Genomic DNA, 17,395 nt, shown 5'->3' with positions numbered 1-17,395 from the left:
TGGGCGGTGAAGCTATGCATTGTCCAGCATTCTGTAGGCTTGTTTATTGTTGTCTACAGATTGTTTCATCGGGATGGTCACAATGCTAACTTCACCAACCATCCCGATAACCGCTAAATACGAGTGTGTGATCCGAGGCTCTGACATGGGTACGAGCTTGGTGGTTGGTTGGTTGGTTGGTGAATAGTGTTAACCTTGGGCGAGTGAGGGCGTTTGGGCTGCATGGGCCCTGAGTAACTTCAGTAAGCCTGTGGTCAGTGGTCAAGTCAGCCCATGCACGGTAAGCTTTAGATCACACAACTGCCAGAGCTGGCTGCAAGTTGACGGACGGTCCATCACATTCGAGCCTCCGAGCCAACTGCAGCTAAGTTAACGGATCCTCTCCGGGATGATGATGAAGGGGGGGAGGGGGGAGAGTAAGTGATGGGCCGACTTTGATTTGAAGCTGCTCATTAGGTGAATGGGGGTTGTGATCAAGTCGAGTAGCACACAGTAGTTTCGTTTCTGGTCGACCGGTACGGAAGAAGAGCACTGCACTGCACTGCCCCTCCTCCTCTCCTGGAAGAAAAGTAATAAGACGAGCGTACTAATCTATCCGTGCGGCGAGGCCAGGGTGATGGATGGATCATGGACACAGTACGGAGAGTAGGCAAAGAGCAAGCAGATCCCTGGGTCCAGGGAAAGAGTGGGGGGGATTTGACCTGGGAATTCATCGACTAAGCCGGTTTGAGTAGCGCTGGGTGGGCCAGGGAGGGAGTCTGAGAGACGGTGAAACTGCCAGAGATTGGCGCCCGTGGCGGGTTTTGGGACTGGAAGGGGAGGGAATTGCGTCTCGTCACTCTCGTGGGGGAATTGAAACACTGGTCCAGACGTGGTTTCTTGGGGATTGACAGTTGCCATGAGATGACAGGATGGAAAGAGGAGCTCGTCAGGAAGCTTGGAAGTTGGAACTGAGACGGGCTTTTCTTCGGGTCACATTTTCTACTCCGTAGTGTGTGTGTGGCTGTCTGTGTCTTTTGGTTGCTGGTTCATTGCTTGATCTCTCGCGCTCCCCACACAAATGGAGGTTTTCAGACCGGGCTTTATTGAGGGGGTGATTGCATTGTCTGCTTGGGGTTATTGCAGAGTCACTTCAGGCTGCAGTTGGATAGTGGCTAAGTGGCTGTATCCGCTGTGAGATGATGCTGGTTTGTGATTGATGAGATAATTTGTGCGGATTTGATCCTTGGGAGTCTTTGAGCAAGAGACAGACTTGATGGTGTTGACATACTGAGTAGATATAATGCTGGCAGCATTTCTGGATCAGGAACCAAAACCACCCAAACCCCCTCCTCCCATCCCCAACCGTACCACAGAGACTCCCCCCGGTGGTGATTTCCACTGCAGCGGCCCCTCCGTCTCTTCAACCAAGGTTCTTCTTTCATCGGGGTTCATTATTATTCTTATTATTTTGAAGAAGTGTCGTTAGTTGGAACAGACTATTGTTGTCAGTGCCAGTCACCTCCTACTGACTATCTTTATCCTCCTCAACTGTCCATGGTCTTATCTGCTGCCTCCCTCCGTATCGATAACTGACCTTCCCCTCCCCCCCATTTATTATTGCTCCACGGCGATTCAGGTACACAACTTCCCACTTTCCACTTCCCACTTCCCACACACACGCTCTCTCTTCTCCCCCCTCCTCTTCTTCCTCGGTTCCTCTTTTCCGCTGAACTCTCTTTATCCTATTCAGAGGTTTTCTTCTCCTCTACTTTCCTATTATTAGGAATCTCACCCTGCCCTCCAGTTCTGTTCGGCCTGTTGCTTCAAGGTGAGATCGAGTTCTTTCATCTTCAACAGCCTCCCTGTCTCCCCACTTTGCGGGTGATTAACTTTCCCACTACGGACACTAGTTCCCCTCCACGACTGCCACTATTTGCTCTGCTCTCACTCTCTCACTCTCTCTCCAAGACTTCCAACCCCTCCACAACCACCGCCAACTGCTAGTCTGTCCGTCGTTCGTTACCTTCCCTCGCCTGCTCTTACTTCCTACTCCTAGTCATTCCACCCCCCCCATCCACTATCCCACTATCCTACTCCCCCCCTCTACCCCCTTCTCCGTCGAAACGCCTTGGGTTGGTTTCCCTCTTATTTTTGTTGCTTCACGTGTATCTTAGCCAAAAGAAACTCGAAACTGACCACTGTCGTCGATCTAGGAACTAGGACAGAAGACACCTGGAAGACAGACCGTCCCAAAAATAGAAACCGGCCTGTGAGACACCCAGCACCAGTAACCCAATTCTCTCCTCACGACTGGTAAGCTTCTCCTTTTTCTCTCGCCCTCTTAATCCTCTACAAGAAACCTTTAATAGGGCCCAATCTTCAGCCCTTTTGGTCGCTGTTGTGGATAATTGACAAGTTCGTCTTTTTGTGGTCCAGATCGTCATCAGTGACGTGGATCGATCTAAGCGCCGTGTGAGCAATTTATTTGTTCCTTTCATCGCCATCTGCGCCCCTGGATCGTGATCCTACCTGGAGTTCCTTCGCCTTTTCCTTTCCAAAACAAACGCTACTCCCGAACTTCTGCAGACCAACGTGCGTGCGTCTTCCTTTTCCGGTTCGATTGCAGACACGCGCTGTACCCGGCTCCCGATTTTCCACGGTTCCCCGACAACGGTCACTCGTCCAGCGCATACACCCTGGCATGCGGATTTTGTTGTAATTAGGCTCCAACTGCGCTCCAACCCAGCTCCTTCTGGTAAGCGCTACGCCATGTGTTTGTTGCTTGAATGTGTGATGGGCCTTAAGCGTGATCTCGTGGGCGACCCGCTACTTGTCTGCATGTGACGAACTGTGCCCACCATCAGTGCGATGCTTAGGGGCCGTTGACCTGCTACAGCTCTCCTCCTCAGCGTTAGGCTGGCAGCTCAGCGATGAGCTGGACTATCACTTGGCGCGGGGTTCATCACACAAAACGCCTGCTTTGGTCGGCATGAACTGACCTTTGCTTAGAATCCTATCATAACAGTCACCATGGTGCAACAAACGCCTCCTCAAGGAGGATCACGCAAGATCTCCTTCAATGTCTCGGATCAATATGAGATTCAAGATGTCATCGGAGAGGGCGCCTATGGCGTTGTCTGGTGAGTTTGGTCAGATGAACGAGCGCTGTAGCCGACAACTAATTGGCCTCAGCTCCGCGATTCACAAGCCTTCCGGACAGAAGGTCGCCATCAAGAAGATTACACCATTCGACCATTCCATGTTCTGCCTGCGAACCCTACGTGAGATGAAGCTATTGCGGTATTTCAACCACGAGAACATTATCTCTATTTTGGATATCCAGCGGCCTCGGAATTACGAGAGCTTCAACGAGGTGTACCTGATCCAGGTAAATTTAGAAGCCATGCAACATGGAGGACCCAGCGACTGATTGAAACAGGAATTGATGGAGACGGATATGCACCGTGTCATCCGTACTCAGGACCTTTCCGACGACCATTGCCAATACTTCATTTACCAGACCTTGCGCGCGCTGAAGGCCATGCACTCGGCGAACGTTCTGCACCGTGATCTCAAACCATCCAATCTTCTTCTGAATGCCAACTGCGACCTGAAAGTCTGTGACTTTGGCTTGGCTCGGTCTGCTGCATCAACGGATGACAACTCAGGTTTCATGACGGAATATGTGGCCACGCGGTGGTATCGTGCGCCGGAGATCATGTTGACGTTCAAGGAATACACCAAGGCGATTGATGTGTGGAGTGTGGGCTGTATCCTGGCTGAAATGCTGAGCGGGAAGCCCCTGTTCCCTGGAAAGGACTGTGAGTCTCACAATGCCGGCGCCGCAATTGACAAGCCATTCTGACAACGGACAGACCACCACCAGTTGACTCTTATCCTTGATGTCCTCGGAACGCCAACCATGGAAGACTACTATGGGATCAAGTCCCGACGGGCTCGCGAATACATCCGATCTCTCCCGTTCAAGAAGAAGATTCCCTTCCGCGCCATGTTCCCCAAGAGCAATGACCTTGCCCTGGATCTGTTGGAGAAGCTCCTCGCCTTCAACCCGGCCAAGCGAATCACGGTGGAGGAGGCGCTGCGTCATCCATACCTGGAGCCGTATCACGACCCGGAGGATGAGCCTACGGCACCGCCAATTCCGGAGGGATTCTTTGATTTCGATAAGAACAAGGATGCGTTGAGCAAGGAGCAGTTGAAGCGTAAGGCAGAAGACTTTGTCGTATGTGGAGCTTTACTAACTATTTGGACAGTTTTGATATACGAGGAGATCATGCGGTAAAGAACTTGACGAGCATATGAAGCGGCTAAGATACCATATACGGGGGAATCAAACAAGGCAGTGCCTGTTCAGGTTCAATGGGGTTTCATTCGAGCACATAATAACATGAAGGATAGAAAGAAAAGGATAGGGACAATGCTCGCGCGGTCCACCCTGAGTGATATGCTGCCATTATGGGAATATGGAAGGAGTTGATGTGATGATTCGGGCATCTAAGCTTGTTTGATATGATGCGAGCACAGTAGCTTTGACATGCAGTCCAGTCCAGTACCTAAGACGAACTAGCTCAAGACCGTCTCTTTTTGGGTATATATATGCGGTGCAGAACTCCCTCGAATTACTCCCCCTACTTTTTCGGGGTATATAAATGGAACCGATTACTCAGTATTCCTTGCCCTATACTCCTCCATAAACCTCTGGATCCCCCTCCCAACCCCCTCAGGACTAGGCTTCTCCGCACAGACATCCGGTTCGAACCCGACCCGATTCCTAAGATAATCCCTCGTCGTGGGACCAATAGTCGCCACAAAGAATTTCCGGTTGCTGGTATCGGGCCTTTGATCCAGAGACCCTTCAGGTTGCTCTCCCCGGGTCCCCAACCCACCACCAAGAACCGACGACGATGACGACGAAGCAGCATCCACGTTCTCCAACACCCGCACCATCGCCTCACACCCCGTCGGCGAAAACACCACCGTCCAGACCGGGTCGTGTTTTTTCTGTAGAGCGCGAACCCGCTCCCCAAACGCCTCCTCAAACCCCGCCATCACCCCGGTCTCGTAGACCACCAGCTCGTGCACGGGGATCCGGGCTTCGGGCCGCAGCGCCGCGTCCATCAGCGTCTTGGGGATGATGTCGCGGCGCGTTTCGCCGACGAGGAAGAGGAGGGGTTTTCTTGCGTGTGCATTGGGGTTCGGGGTCTGGGTCTGGGCTGGGGGGTCTGCTGTGCTGGTGCTGGTGCTGTTGTGGTTCCCATCTGGGTTTTCGGTGCTGTTAGGGTAGGCTGGGTAATGCGATAGGATGAACTGCGCGAGGACCTCGCCGGTGCCGGTGTCCTGGCCGTGCAGCGTTGCGTTGGGGAGGTAGGTGGTTGTCAAGGTCGAGAGGGAGCGGTGCGTTGCGGGGCCGACGGTGTAGAGGGGGAGGGTTAGGGGGGTTAATTCCTTTGGGTCTTGGGCTTGGTCAGTTGATGTTGGTTTGTGGGTTGGGTGTAGTGTGGTGCTTGGGTATAGGGAGGGAAGCTTCTTCTTGGTGGGGGACTGCACTGCACTGCACTGCACTGCACTGCGCCGCGCCGGACGGACAAACATACCATCGATCCCCTCGAGAACCTGGGCGAATCCCTCCACCGCGCGCTGACTTGTGAAGATGATGCCGCCGTATCTTTGAGCGGGGTGGCCCGCGCTGAGCCCCCCGGACACGAGCAGGTCGTGGACGCGTTGGAGGTTGGGCGTGTGGAAGTGGTGCTCCAGGACGGGGATGAAGGCGGGGCTGTAGTTTTGGCTCGTGAAGAAGTCGTCGTAGCCGTCGTGCGGGGTGGAGCGGGTCTTGAGGAGGAGGATCGGGATGCGCGGGTCTTGCTCGGCCATTGTTTTTGTTTTTTTCTTTTGAGTTTGGTTTGTTCTTGGGTGGTGAGGTGCAATTGGGGAGAATCGTAGGTGGGAGGAGAGGAGCTTCTGGTGGATGGAGGAGTGCGGAGTGCGGAGCGGAGCGGAGCTGAGCTTGCGCCCCGGCCGAGGTTCCCTGATCCTCCAAGTATTACGTTACTAGGACAAGTATGTTATATCAATGCATACGCAGTGGTTCTAATTCTGATAGGGGGGAAAGGTGGGCAAAACTAATATTGGATTAATAGACACCTCTTAACAGACACTTTGAAGCAGCTACTCAAGGAAATCAATGGGTCTAGCATGGTATGTACACTAAAGAAACAGACTACTGGTCGTCGAGAACATGCAGGTACTTCTTCTCCTCCTGTCTCTCCCGCTCCGTCGCGGGAGGAAGATCGTAGTAGGAGGAGCTACGGTATCCAAGCTGCGAAAATTAGCCCGTATTCCACACATCGTCACGAAAGAACAATCTTACCAAGTAGTGGAAGGTCAGGTTGCTGATCTCAGCAGGCTCGATTCCAAGATCCTTGAAGGTCTTGGCGTTGGGGTCGATCACCTGGTCGATGAATTCGCGCTCAACCTCGTCAGCCGAGACGGTGGGCCACCAGAGGTACTTGTTGAGGTAGTGGGCAAGGGGCTTCATGATGGCCTTGGGCACATTCACGTGGCGGCGGTGCTTGACAATTTCCTTGTCCACTAGCTGGGCAATCTCGGCGGTCGAGTAGTTCTTGGGGCCGTAGAGCTCGAAAGTCTGACCGACGGTGCTGTCATCGTGCAGCATAGCCTCAAGAGCAGCGCCAACATCAATAGCCTGTGAATGTTGTCAGCACGGCCCACCCCATAGCCTTCTGAAAGCAACTTACGTGCACGGGCCAGTAGCGCTCCTGCATGTGGTTGGAAGTGAGGACGTTGGTCGCACGAGCGAGCTTGTGAAGGAGGTTGTCCTCGAAACCGAACATGGGCGCAGGACGGACGATGGTGGTCTCAGGGTAGATAGAGCGAGCAATCTCCTCACCCCAGGCCTGCAGCAGTCAGCACCTATGAGCCAGCGCGAAATACACCCGACCAACGGACCTTGGTAGCGAAGAACTCGGAGGGAGAGTCCCGGCTAGCGTTGTAGGAGGAGACGTGGATGAATCGATCAACATCGTACTTGGCAACCGCCTCCACGATACGCTCCGTTCCATCGACGTGAACGTCGTTGTAAGTGAAGTTCCTGTAGGTAGATTAGCATGGCGCATTCAGGAATGACCTATGATACTGACTTGGTAGGATATTGGCGACCAACAAGGTTATAGACAACATCGGAATGGCGCACAGCCTCCTCAATGGACTGAGTGTTGCGCAGATCGTACTCCTGCGGAATCGCCGAGTAAGTGACTCGAGTACCATGCTTGAAGAGGGGGTATCATACAATGAACGTAATCCGACCGAGATCACCGGTGACCTTCAAGTGTCTCTTCGTCATCTCCTCACGGTAGGGGACAACCACGCTGCATCCCTGACGAGCTATATCGGCGTCAATCTCTAGCTCTGCCTAATCGATCATGGACCCAACCTACCGAGCTTGTTGACAATGTAACGACCGAGGAAACCGGTAGCGCCGAAGACAGTGGCGGTGTGACCTAGATGATATGAGCTTTCTGGTGCCGACGCGAGCGGATAATGACACGAGCAAAGGGCGAAGTACCTCCCAGAGACGACCTGCGGGAGACAAACGTTAGCATCATCCCCAGACCATAACTCCAGTGAATGCGCTCTTACCGTCCACCTTGAACCTTCAAGATGGGCTTTCCAGTCCGACTAATGGCAACATCCTGGAGATTCCGGCGCTGGAACTGGAATTGAATCCGAGGGGCGGGGACGAAGGCCCTCGAGGCCATGGCGGAATTGGCGGCCCGGCAGCTCTGCATGGTCTCAATTCTGCTTGCGAATGCGATGAGACCACCGAAAGGCGTCCGGATCGGTGGTTTGCGAAGGGCAATTGGGTGGTAGAGGGGAGAGAGCCAAGCTCGACGTCAGGACTTGTGCTCACAGCTGGTAGATGTTGAAAGTCGCTGTCCAGAATAACCTTGGAGCGGGCACGGGACTTGACGCTAGTCCCTTTTCGGTCCACTCCCTGGCCGATTTGCACCTTCTTCGATTGTCCAATCTCCCTCCGCGCTGCCTATAATGCTCTGGAAATGACTGTCAATGCGTGGATTTATGATGTTACAGTCGCCTTACTCCAGCATCTCGAGTAATGATCCATCCGACCAGATGTCACGGTCAACTCCAATCCCGAACACTTGATCTCCTGCCGGATCGCGTCTGACTATTCGCGAAACATGATTGGTTGACTGTCTTACAGCGTCATGGTGCACCTGCAACTACCACGACACAACCTAGACTACTCGGTACCTCCTAGTCTGATGTCGAAAAGAAGGAAAAAATAAGTACACAAATTGGAGAACGCAAGGCACACATCACATTCAGTCCATTACTCTTCTAATTGCAACTCTATCACTAAAACTGTTCAGCAGCGTTGTCCCCGAGCAAGGAATAGGGCTTTCGGCAGCTTCTGATGAATCTTGAATGTCATTTGATGCTCCAACACCTCGCTTCGGAAATTCAGGCCTACTCCGGCTTCTTCATAGAGTTGCTGAATCCGCTCGAGTGTGAACCCATGGCTGCCGATTGTGTGTTCAGCGTCGCCAAAGTCAAGCTTCCCATGAGCTGAATCATGCTGCTCATCATGGTGGTGGTGGTGGTGGTGGTTATGATGATGGCCGTGATGGCCGTGGTGGTCCCCTGCTGCCAGGATCTCGAGGACCAAAAGCACACCCCCTTTCTTGAGGCGCTCACTCAACCGCGCCAAGGCCAGTTCGGGGTTCTCAAAGTGGTGCAGCGCCATGCTGACCACCACAAGGTCGAAATTGGTGTATTCTTCTGCGGAGAGTTCCTCCGCCACAGACTCGGCGAGAAGATCAGCTTTGACTCCAGTCATCTTGTTTACTAAGCCCGCATCCTTCGCGTTCTTGTTGAACTCGCTGATCATGCCATCTGAAACATCCATGCCGATGATCTTGCTTACGAAGGGAGCTAGAGTCTGTGGGTTGTCAGCTTCGTTTCTTCGAGACAGCTGACGCGGTAGGGTTAGGAAGCTACCATGGATATAGGACCCGGTCCGCAGGCGTACTCGAGCATCTTGATCTCCCTACCCTGGCCAGACTCGGTGTCGGTCCAGGTATCACTGATCCACGCACGACGGCTAAGGACCTCTGTGCAATTCTTCTCAATGAATTCCTTGAATTCGTCGTTGTAGGTACTAGCCATTTTTCTATGAAATGCATAAGTTTCCTGCTTGTCCATCGCGAGAGCTTGTCACTTACTCGAAGTACTGGCGATTGTTCTCGGTGAAGTCAGACATGATGATGGTATTGAATGGACAATGGTTCAAAGACAGGAGGTATTAATAACCTGCAACGATTGATAGAAGATAGGAGAAATGGGATTGATTGATGGTTGAAAAGAGTCTTCTGCGAAGAGAATAACATGCCCATATTTATATCCTTTCGCCGAGCCGCAAAGAAAAATCCTTGGGTACCCTGGTTGTAGATGGCTCAGAGGGCTGCTCGGAGAGATATCGGACACTTATTGCTACCATTCTGAGGCTACAGTACAGACTCATGTCTGGATTGGTCCAAGCGAGTAGTGTTTTAATTAAACACATACCAAGAGCTACTATACATCCTAAGAGCCCAAAAATACTCTGGGTACAAGGACAAGGTAGTAATTCCGGAAGATATTCATGCTTTGTATGATATTGAGATTGTTGACCATGACGATGATGTAGATGGTGATCGATGTCATGTGCCTCACCGCCCGAGCATTAAGGCGGATGTTCACCTCAGCTCCGCTGCGCTGCCACCTTCAGATCAGCTTCCTTCTATCTTCCCCATCTCTGATTGACGTACCCCCACCTCTCACGACCCTTGACTCTTCTTGATTCCTCTCTCCTATCCTTGTCCCACATCTCAGCATCCCCCGGTTCCATCATGGAGAACCAAAGGATCACCGATTTCCTCGCCGACCAGCTCCAGCAAGCTCCCGAACAGAGCCAGGCCTTGTTCCTGACCTTCGAAGACTACTGGGAGCGCAAGCTATGGCACCAACTTACCGACTCCCTGATCGAATTCTTCCAGCTACCAGAGAGCGGTCCCCAGCGACTACCGATATTCAAGAACTTCGTCCTCAGCTTCGCCGACAGAATCAACCAGCTCAAGTTCGTCTCGCTGGGGTTGATGGCATCGACGGAGTGTGCAGGTCTGTTACCTGCGCCCAGTAGCTTCTGAAGCGCCCTCAACTGACCAAGCCTGGGGGATGATACACAGATGACAAAGAACGCCTCTCCTTCCTCACATCGCTGGCCGACAAGGTCAACAAGCCCGACAGTCAAGATGCTTACATCTACGCCCTCGCAGACGTCGCCAACGTCAAGCAACGACTACAAGACCTGGACGGAGCACAGAAGGATCTGGAGGTCTGCCAAAAAGTGCTCGATACCTTCGACTCGGTTGAGACCGTTGTGCACGCTTCCTTCTACAAAGTCAACGCGGACTACTACCACGTAAGGGTGACACCCTCGTCATCTCCGCATCTCCGTCACTGACAAAGCTCCCCAAACGAAACAGGCCAAACAAGAATTCGCCTCCTTCTACAAGAACGCCCTCCTCTACCTGGCGTGCATCAACCTCGAGGACCTCAGCGACGCAGAGCGGGTGTCGCGGGCCTACAACCTCAGCGTGGCGGCGCTGGTATCGGACACGATCTACAACTTCGGCGAGCTGCTGCTGCACCCGATCCTGGACTCGCTGACCGCGACGCCGCACAGCTGGCTGCGCGATTTGTTGTTCGCCTTCAACCGCGGCGATCTGACCGCCTACGACGTGCTGGCCGGCAACATCTCTAAAAACCAGCTGCTGGAGCAGCACCGCCTCTTCCTGTACCAGAAGATCTCGCTCTCTGCGCTCACGGAGATGGTCTTCCGCCGCCCGCCCCACGACCGCAACCTGACCTTCGCCGCCATCTCCGCCGAGACCAAGGTCAAGCCCCAGGAGATTGAGCACCTGATCATGAAGGCCCTCTCGCTGGGCCTGCTCAAGGGCGCCATCGACCAGGTCGCCCAGGTCGCCCAGATCCACTGGGTCCAGCCCAAGGTCCTGGACATGAATCAGATCGAGGGCATGCGCAACCGCCTGAAGGACTGGGATGCCGGCGTCAACCAGCTGGGCCACTGGATCGAGGGGGTCGGCAAGGATGTGTGGGCCGCTTGAGCAATGAGATTTCCCAAAACATTAGAAACCCGATCTATATTTTCCAGATACCTTAACAACTACCTTACTACAACAACAACAACAACCATGTTATGCCCCCCACCAGCCTGTTTCTCATGCCTCTCCAAGCATCTACTCTCCAAACCCCTCATGATGTGAGAAGAGTAAATCACCTGCGGTTCATGTACGACGTACTAGACTTTCCCATATCTGACTTACTATAATCCAAAGCGTATGGAATGGCACCACTCTACTCGAAACCTACACCATAATTTAATATTCAGGAGAAACCTAACCACACGAAACTACGACGAGAAAGGGAAGTCTACTGTAGATCTAACAAGATTTATACTATACTATACAGATGTTCAACAGACGAGTAAACGAAGCAAAGCTATCTGTATGATGCTCTACCTACCCTTCAGAAGAAAAAGCTCTAGAATAGGGAGAACCCCAACAGAGCACACCCAGTCACCCACGCGGGCCACCAGACACACCAGACCACCACCTGGGTCCACATGCCCCAGACGTCCCACCCGAAGGCCGCCTGCGTGAGGACGGTCTCCACGTCGACCCCGGAGTACCAGCACGCCCCGAGAAGGACGACGGGCGGGGACAGCAGGTTCAAGAGGACGAGGCCGGCGACGGCGAGCACGGACCGCACGGAGCGGGAGGCGGTGCGCGGGTCGATGCGGTTGACGAAGCTGAGCGGGGTACAGAGGAGGCCGATCATGAAGGACAGGGAGAAGTTGAGGGTGGCGAGCGTGGAGAGGAAGAGGCCGAGGACGAGGAGCGAGAACGATTTGATGAGGAGGGATTGTTGCGATTGGTCCCGCGAAGTGGTCGTCAGGCCGCGGGTGAGGGAGGCTGCGAGCACGATGGGGAGGATGGCGTTGATGGCGATGCTGGCATAGGTTGCGGTTGGGTAGTACTGGTGGTTGAGGTTAGCATGTTGGACGGTAAAGGGAATGGTCGGGCACGAACCTGGTGGTTGACATTGTTGAAAATATAAAGAGGGACGAGACCGAGGAGATGGAGGCCGACGACGAGGGTGAGCGGCAGGGCAAGTTGACGCTCGATGATGCTGCTTGAGTCGGGTTTGACAGCTGGTTGCTGCGCGGTGTTCGCACCGGACTTCTCCGTCAAAGTAGCCGCTTGCTTGTTCGTCTCTCCTGCAGTTACTGGAGGCTTGACGGCAGTTTGCTCCAAGCCGGTATAGTATCCCGTCCGCAGCCAGAGTGCAATGGCCATGATGGTGAAGTTTCCGGCAATCAGCATGGCACTGGGTAGATAGGTGCCGATGCTGACGAAGCGGTTGGTCTGCATGAGCAGGTAGAAGAAGAAGCTCTGATGGAGATGCTCCAGGAGATTGTTCAAACTGCGACAGAGGCCCTCGATGGTACGGCCCAATGCCATCTCATCCTGCCAACCGTCGCCTTTGGGCTGCAGCGTGATGGCGTCAATATGGTATGGCATAAAACTGCTGTGCGCACCCGTGGCGTAGCCGAAGCCCTGCTTGATCATGCCTCGCAGAATCGTCTGCAGTCGCATCTCATAGCTGTCATTGTGGTCCCACATTTCTTGCAGGTTGGAACCAATACCCATCTGGCCCCCAGCGATCGATACAGCCGTGTTGAACAGGTCCAAATTGGGCAACTGCCCGTTAACACCATCGTAAAGAATATGAAGTGACTCGAACCGATGATCGAAGGGATACTCAATGACCAAGCCTCCCTGCAACGCGCCGCTCTTCAATGGCAGCGGCTGCACAAATGCCGGTTGCATGTCATGGTAAGCGTCAATCCACGCCTGGGTACCCAATTTACTATCCGGTGGGAACACGAAGATGATATCCTTCGACCATAGTGACCATCCTGTAAGGCGCAAACCCAGTCAGCAAAATGGAAACGTCTTCAGCTGCTGCGGCTGCGGCTGCTCCGCTGGACGAAGCCGGAAAAGCATCACGCACGTTTGAAGTATCCCGCCAGTGTCAGCGCAAGGCTTACACCAATCAGATTGAGCTCGTCATCGGCAGTCTTCCAGGCTGCGACAAGAACAATGGCTTCAGTAGCGTCACCCCGCGGTGCTTGGATAATCGCGTAGACATTCTGCCCCTGATGGGTGATCCCCGACGAAGTGTACTCGTACTTCTGCGTTGCGACTTTGAGTCCTGCGGCTCGCAAGATCGACTGGATCTTATCGGAAACACTAAGCGCAAATTCAAACCCGCATCAGCACGACATGGCCTTCTCAACGGAGCGGGAAGGGGTCACTGGAAAGAGAAAGAACATACGCCGGGGTGAATTCCTCGTTTCTGCTGTCTTCCTCACTTGGCGTCTGGCGCTCCAGGATCGCCTCTAGCTCCTTCTTGTATCCTCGGAAGATGTGCTGTTCACTGCCGGAGAAATATGCGTGGACCTGACCGGGTAAGAGCGCGTTTTCGGAGATGTACGTTTGGCGGGAGTAGTCGTTGAGGGGCAGGAGGAGCAGCCAGACGACGCCGGCCACGATGCAGATGAAGGAGAGAATATGCGGCAGATGGACGAAGAGAAAATGAGGATTGCTCCGCAGTTTGCGGATTGCGGCTGCCATGGTTCTTCTGTCAGCATGAGTTTGAATCGATCCGAGGTGTTGTTTCGCCCGCCGAGGGCAATCCGGGGTAAACAGGGTGGTGATAGCAATCTGGGATAAGCAGGGCCGATAGAGGAAGACAAGAAGCTTATGGAGAGTCTCTCACTAGTGCACATGGTGGTGAGCCAACTCACATTTTAGAGCCATGGAGGTTGCAACATTTAGGGACTCCGTCCCATGGAAGAGTTGTTGATGCTACAGCTGAACGGGTACGGAGCGATCAATCGGCGGCGATTTGGCCAGAGCAGCGCGGAATTTACGTCAGCCGCTAAGTAGTTAACTATGTACAGTCATAACCATGTTTAAGTTATTGTTAATATGATTGACACTGGCTTGATAATTATCATATAACATTAAATAATATTCACTCCTTCCATAACTTGCTTTTACACATTACAGAAAAAGTCGCGTATAGTAGAAATTATAATATATGCACAAGAATGAAAGGCTGTAGGACAACCCGTCTATTGAGTTCTCAAGCACCCAAACGCTGCGAGGAGCCCAGGTAGCTCATTGGAGTCGCCCTCTCACCCCCTGCAGTCGTGGTCGGAAGAACACCGTACCGACCAAACGTCTTCTGGTCCACCGAGACATAGTGTGGCAGTCTGCCCAGAAGGTTCAACTTCCCTTCAATCCATCTCAGGACCTTCTCAGGGGGGACGAAAACTTTCAGATACCCGAGACCGACTAATCCAACATGTTAGAGAGGCGGGGGACAGATGCAAGCAGGTGCAAAAGGCAGAATACTTACACAGATAACCCACGAAAATGGCGCAGAGATGGCCCAGAAGACTCGCATTCTGGACAAAAATCGAGACCAGGCCACAGGCAAACAGGGGGGAGGTCCACGTAGGTATCTTGTACGGCCCGAGGCTGACGGATCGTCAGTTCGGGTTTCAACGCATGTGTTCCGGAAAGTTTTGACCTACCTGAAGTACGGATTGGATTTGAAGGTTCTTATGGCTTCAGACCCCAAGAGCAAGAAGACCCAAACACTGAAAGATCTGTTAGACGCCCCTCAAGGACCCAGAATAGCAGGCCAGAGTCACTCACCTAGCACCAAACACTTCGGTGTTTCTGTGCAAGACAAATCTCTCGATCACAATATACGCGCCCGCCGGGAATGTCGAAAGAGCTAAAATGTGGTCACCGCAGTCAGTGTCTCTGCTGCAGCGACAAAGCCTGGACATGATTGGGCTGAATTGACTTACGGCCAAAGAACAGAGCAACTGCCGTCAATGTGCCATGCTCGGCCTCAAACCGCTCCAACAATGGAGTGAGAGCCAGCAGATTCAGGAAGGCATGGAAGAATCCGAAGTGGATGAATGGGTATGTGTTAAGTCGATACACTGTGTTCTCATGTCAGATTGCACGCGTCCTTGTGTACTCCTTGCAAGGGTCTGGAGACTGTTCATACTGGTGCCAATGTTGATTTCCTCTGGTATCAGCGAGCCCCATTGTTTGACACTCCACACCGTCTGCAGTTCGAGCAGCCAGAACACGATGATCGCTAAGAGCACAAGCCGAGTGAAAAGAGGGAGGCGAAGAACGTAGGACCGGACCCTCGATGGGTTGAACGGCAGTGGCGGTAAAGCGGCCGGAGTAGCCATGATGTTAGGTATTCGAGCCGTAAATCACAGATTATGATATTAGAGTACAGAGTCGGAGATAGACCGTGTGGCTTAAGATCTAGACACCAATGTTGTCTGTATGTAATGAAGGCCGGTCGAGACTGTTGAAGGCGTCAAGCGCACGGTCGTTCGAGGGGGCAGTGGATCAATTTGGTAGGGGGACGCTGCCTCTCAAGGAAAGACTGGTGATCCGAGCTGAGGCTAGAGTCGACTTTTGGAAAGGTGTAGCAATAGATCAAGGTTGTAAAAGATGACTGCTTTCGTCAGCCCGACAAGCCACGGGGGAGGGATGAAAGGTAAACACGCGACAGGGTCGCAAGAAGCCAGCAATCAAGCCCGCACGAAGCAAAGGGGACATACAGTCGACAAATTAGCGCAATTGCCCCGCAAGTCAGGGGAAAGGAGAAATCCACCGGCGCAGTGCTTCCTCAAGTGTGTTTGTTGGCTCTTCTTGCTCCTGGGGACAGTAAACGCTGATCTGTTCTCCCCGACGGCCTTTTTTCCCAGCGCCAACCACCGGGGTCACGTGGAACAATCCATCCTGTCAAAAATAATCGATCTTACTCAACTTACTTCAACCATTGCAGGTGTCTATGGAAGAATGCAGCATAATTGGAGCCTGTCATTACTCATTCCGTTCATTGACTAATGATGAGAAAATTCTAGAAGGGCATCCGGGCCCACAATATGTACAGTACATCTAAGCATTTACAGGTACTGGCGGAACCAGGCAATGGCCTGGCAAAAAGCCTGCTCCTTAGCCCACTTGAAGTGCTTGTTGCTAAGATCGGCACGAACAGCGAAACCGTGGGAGACACCGCTGAACAGGTTGATTTGCCAGGGCTGACCAGTCTTGATCAGGGTGCCCTCGGACTCGTGACGAAGCTCGGTGGTGAAGATGGCGTCGATCTCTGTTTAAAGACAGGGCGAATTAGCTACGAATTTCGACCAGAGCGCGCTCCACCACCAAGACACAGAAACTTACCGGAAGCAGCAATGGAGAGAGGACCGGTAATAGCGCCGAGCTCCTCGTGGGTGACGAAAGAGGGGTGGGCGTTGAAGCCAACGTCGACCTTGCCCTCCTTCATGAAACGGCAGACGTACTAAGGCACAATGAGACCGTTAGCATGTCCACATTGTACGAGGAATGGCTCATCACTGAAGCGGGGGCTCACCTTGGCACCGAAGCAGTAACCGACAGCAGCAAGTCTCTTGACACCCAAGTCACCCTTGACGTACTTGACGGCAGCCTCGACGATAGGGTCAACGTTGGCAGGCTGGTGGTTGGGGAACCAAGCGCCAATGTCGAATTTTCCGGCCTCCATCTCAGCGACGGGGATGGCGTCGCCGTTGAACAGGTCGGGGATAACGCAAAGGTAGCCATTGGCAGCGTACTCATCAGCGAGCAGCTTGGCGTTGTTGAAGAGACCGAAAACGTCGCTCAGGAAGAGGACAGCCTTCTCGGGAGTCTTGTTGTCCTTGGGGTAGGTGATGTAGTAGTCAACTGCAGCATAGACCCTGTCAGTGAGATCATTCTCTGCAGACAAGAGCCTGGTAAGGACAACCTACCGCCATTGACATTCTTGACCTCGCCAACGGGGGTGCCTTCGTGCTTGAAGCCCTGGGCACAGCAAGCTCCGGGAGGGTTGGACGCCATTGTGATGTGTAAAGGTTGGGGGGAGAGAGGTGATTACTCTGAACGAGTTAGTAGGATATGCAAGAATGTTTTGGATATTCGGGAAGTCAAAAGGTGAGATACGGCTGGATATATACCCTGAATTTGCCCCGAATTGGAGTAATTTGCGCATGCAGTGGCTTCGAGATTCCCCTCCATTGCCCCCCACTTGTTGCCCCTCCTAGGGAAAGTTCCCACGGTTAGATTAGGCAGGTCACCAAATGGCGTGGCCCTTACTAATCCCTGAC

General features: G+C 53.1%; 8 protein-coding genes across 8 annotated transcripts; 3 read left to right on the top strand and 5 right to left on the bottom strand.

The window, feature by feature from the left end:
• Window positions 1-993: 993 nt before the first annotated feature.
• BO82DRAFT_352191 (uncharacterized protein) lies at window positions 994-1,618 on the top strand. Its single transcript, XM_025634624.1, has one exon. It carries the CDS (start codon window positions 1,283-1,285, stop codon window positions 1,466-1,468), a length of 186 nt encoding a protein of 61 aa, XP_025494414.1. The 5' UTR covers window positions 994-1,282; the 3' UTR covers window positions 1,469-1,618.
• Window positions 1,619-3,012: 1,394 nt separating this feature from the next.
• On the top strand, window positions 3,013-4,285 carry BO82DRAFT_277780 (mitogen-activated protein kinase; the record flags this gene model as incomplete). The annotated part of the gene is made up of 4 exons (XM_025631200.1): window positions 3,013-3,122; window positions 3,175-3,370; window positions 3,422-3,803; window positions 3,858-4,285. 4 exons carry the CDS (start codon window positions 3,013-3,015, stop codon window positions 4,283-4,285), a joined length of 1,116 nt encoding a protein of 371 aa, XP_025494413.1.
• Window positions 4,286-4,662: 377 nt separating this feature from the next.
• Window positions 4,663-5,890, bottom strand: BO82DRAFT_330254 (uroporphyrinogen-III synthase HEM4; the record flags this gene model as incomplete). Its single annotated transcript, XM_025633089.1, has 3 exons — window positions 5,598-5,890; window positions 4,904-5,462; window positions 4,663-4,840 (listed from the first exon to the last, which is right to left on the bottom strand). The coding sequence occupies exons 1-3, from the start codon at window positions 5,872-5,874 to the stop codon at window positions 4,663-4,665; spliced, it is 1,014 nt and encodes a 337-aa protein (XP_025494412.1). The 5' UTR covers window positions 5,875-5,890.
• A 237-nt stretch (window positions 5,891-6,127) lies between these two features.
• BO82DRAFT_352189 (NADH-ubiquinone oxidoreductase subunit) lies at window positions 6,128-7,926 on the bottom strand. Its single transcript, XM_025634623.1, has 9 exons — window positions 7,660-7,926; window positions 7,586-7,599; window positions 7,458-7,520; window positions 7,310-7,404; window positions 7,161-7,252; window positions 6,970-7,111; window positions 6,759-6,917; window positions 6,371-6,706; window positions 6,128-6,319 (listed from the first exon to the last, which is right to left on the bottom strand). The coding sequence occupies exons 1-9, from the start codon at window positions 7,806-7,808 to the stop codon at window positions 6,221-6,223; spliced, it is 1,149 nt and encodes a 382-aa protein (XP_025494411.1). The 5' UTR covers window positions 7,809-7,926; the 3' UTR covers window positions 6,128-6,220.
• Window positions 7,927-8,073: 147 nt separating this feature from the next.
• BO82DRAFT_430302 (class I SAM-dependent methyltransferase) lies at window positions 8,074-9,304 on the bottom strand (the record flags this gene model as incomplete). The annotated part of the gene is made up of 3 exons (XM_025640607.1): window positions 8,074-8,983; window positions 9,043-9,214; window positions 9,267-9,304. 3 exons carry the CDS (start codon window positions 9,302-9,304, stop codon window positions 8,411-8,413), a joined length of 783 nt encoding a protein of 260 aa, XP_025494410.1. The 3' UTR covers window positions 8,074-8,410.
• A 523-nt stretch (window positions 9,305-9,827) lies between these two features.
• Window positions 9,828-11,554, top strand: BO82DRAFT_352187 (proteasome regulatory particle lid subunit RPN9). The gene is made up of 3 exons (XM_025634622.1): window positions 9,828-10,200; window positions 10,269-10,504; window positions 10,569-11,554. The coding sequence occupies exons 1-3, from the start codon at window positions 9,933-9,935 to the stop codon at window positions 11,208-11,210; spliced, it is 1,146 nt and encodes a 381-aa protein (XP_025494409.1). The 5' UTR covers window positions 9,828-9,932; the 3' UTR covers window positions 11,211-11,554.
• A 92-nt stretch (window positions 11,555-11,646) lies between these two features.
• On the bottom strand, window positions 11,647-15,451 carry BO82DRAFT_372629 (GPI-anchor transamidase subunit GAA1; the record flags this gene model as incomplete). Its single annotated transcript, XM_025637324.1, has 10 exons — window positions 11,647-12,141; window positions 12,195-13,084; window positions 13,180-13,418; window positions 13,504-13,795; window positions 14,325-14,528; window positions 14,593-14,714; window positions 14,771-14,836; window positions 14,895-14,976; window positions 15,053-15,190; window positions 15,259-15,451. The coding sequence occupies 10 exons, from the start codon at window positions 15,449-15,451 to the stop codon at window positions 11,647-11,649; spliced, it is 2,721 nt and encodes a 906-aa protein (XP_025494408.1).
• A 729-nt stretch (window positions 15,452-16,180) lies between these two features.
• BO82DRAFT_330239 (dienelactone hydrolase family protein) lies at window positions 16,181-17,266 on the bottom strand (the record flags this gene model as incomplete). The annotated part of the gene is made up of 4 exons (XM_025633088.1): window positions 17,042-17,266; window positions 16,648-16,976; window positions 16,458-16,575; window positions 16,181-16,383 (listed from the first exon to the last, which is right to left on the bottom strand). The coding sequence occupies exons 1-4, from the start codon at window positions 17,127-17,129 to the stop codon at window positions 16,181-16,183; spliced, it is 738 nt and encodes a 245-aa protein (XP_025494407.1). The 5' UTR covers window positions 17,130-17,266.
• Between the last annotated feature and the right edge of the window lie 129 nt (window positions 17,267-17,395).

The sequence above is a fragment of the Aspergillus uvarum genome (assembly GCF_003184745.1).
Source record: "Aspergillus uvarum CBS 121591 unplaced genomic scaffold BO82scaffold_12, whole genome shotgun sequence".
NCBI lineage: Eukaryota > Fungi > Ascomycota > Eurotiomycetes > Eurotiales > Aspergillaceae > Aspergillus > Aspergillus uvarum.
This window is presented reverse-complemented; position numbering and strand designations above follow the sequence as displayed.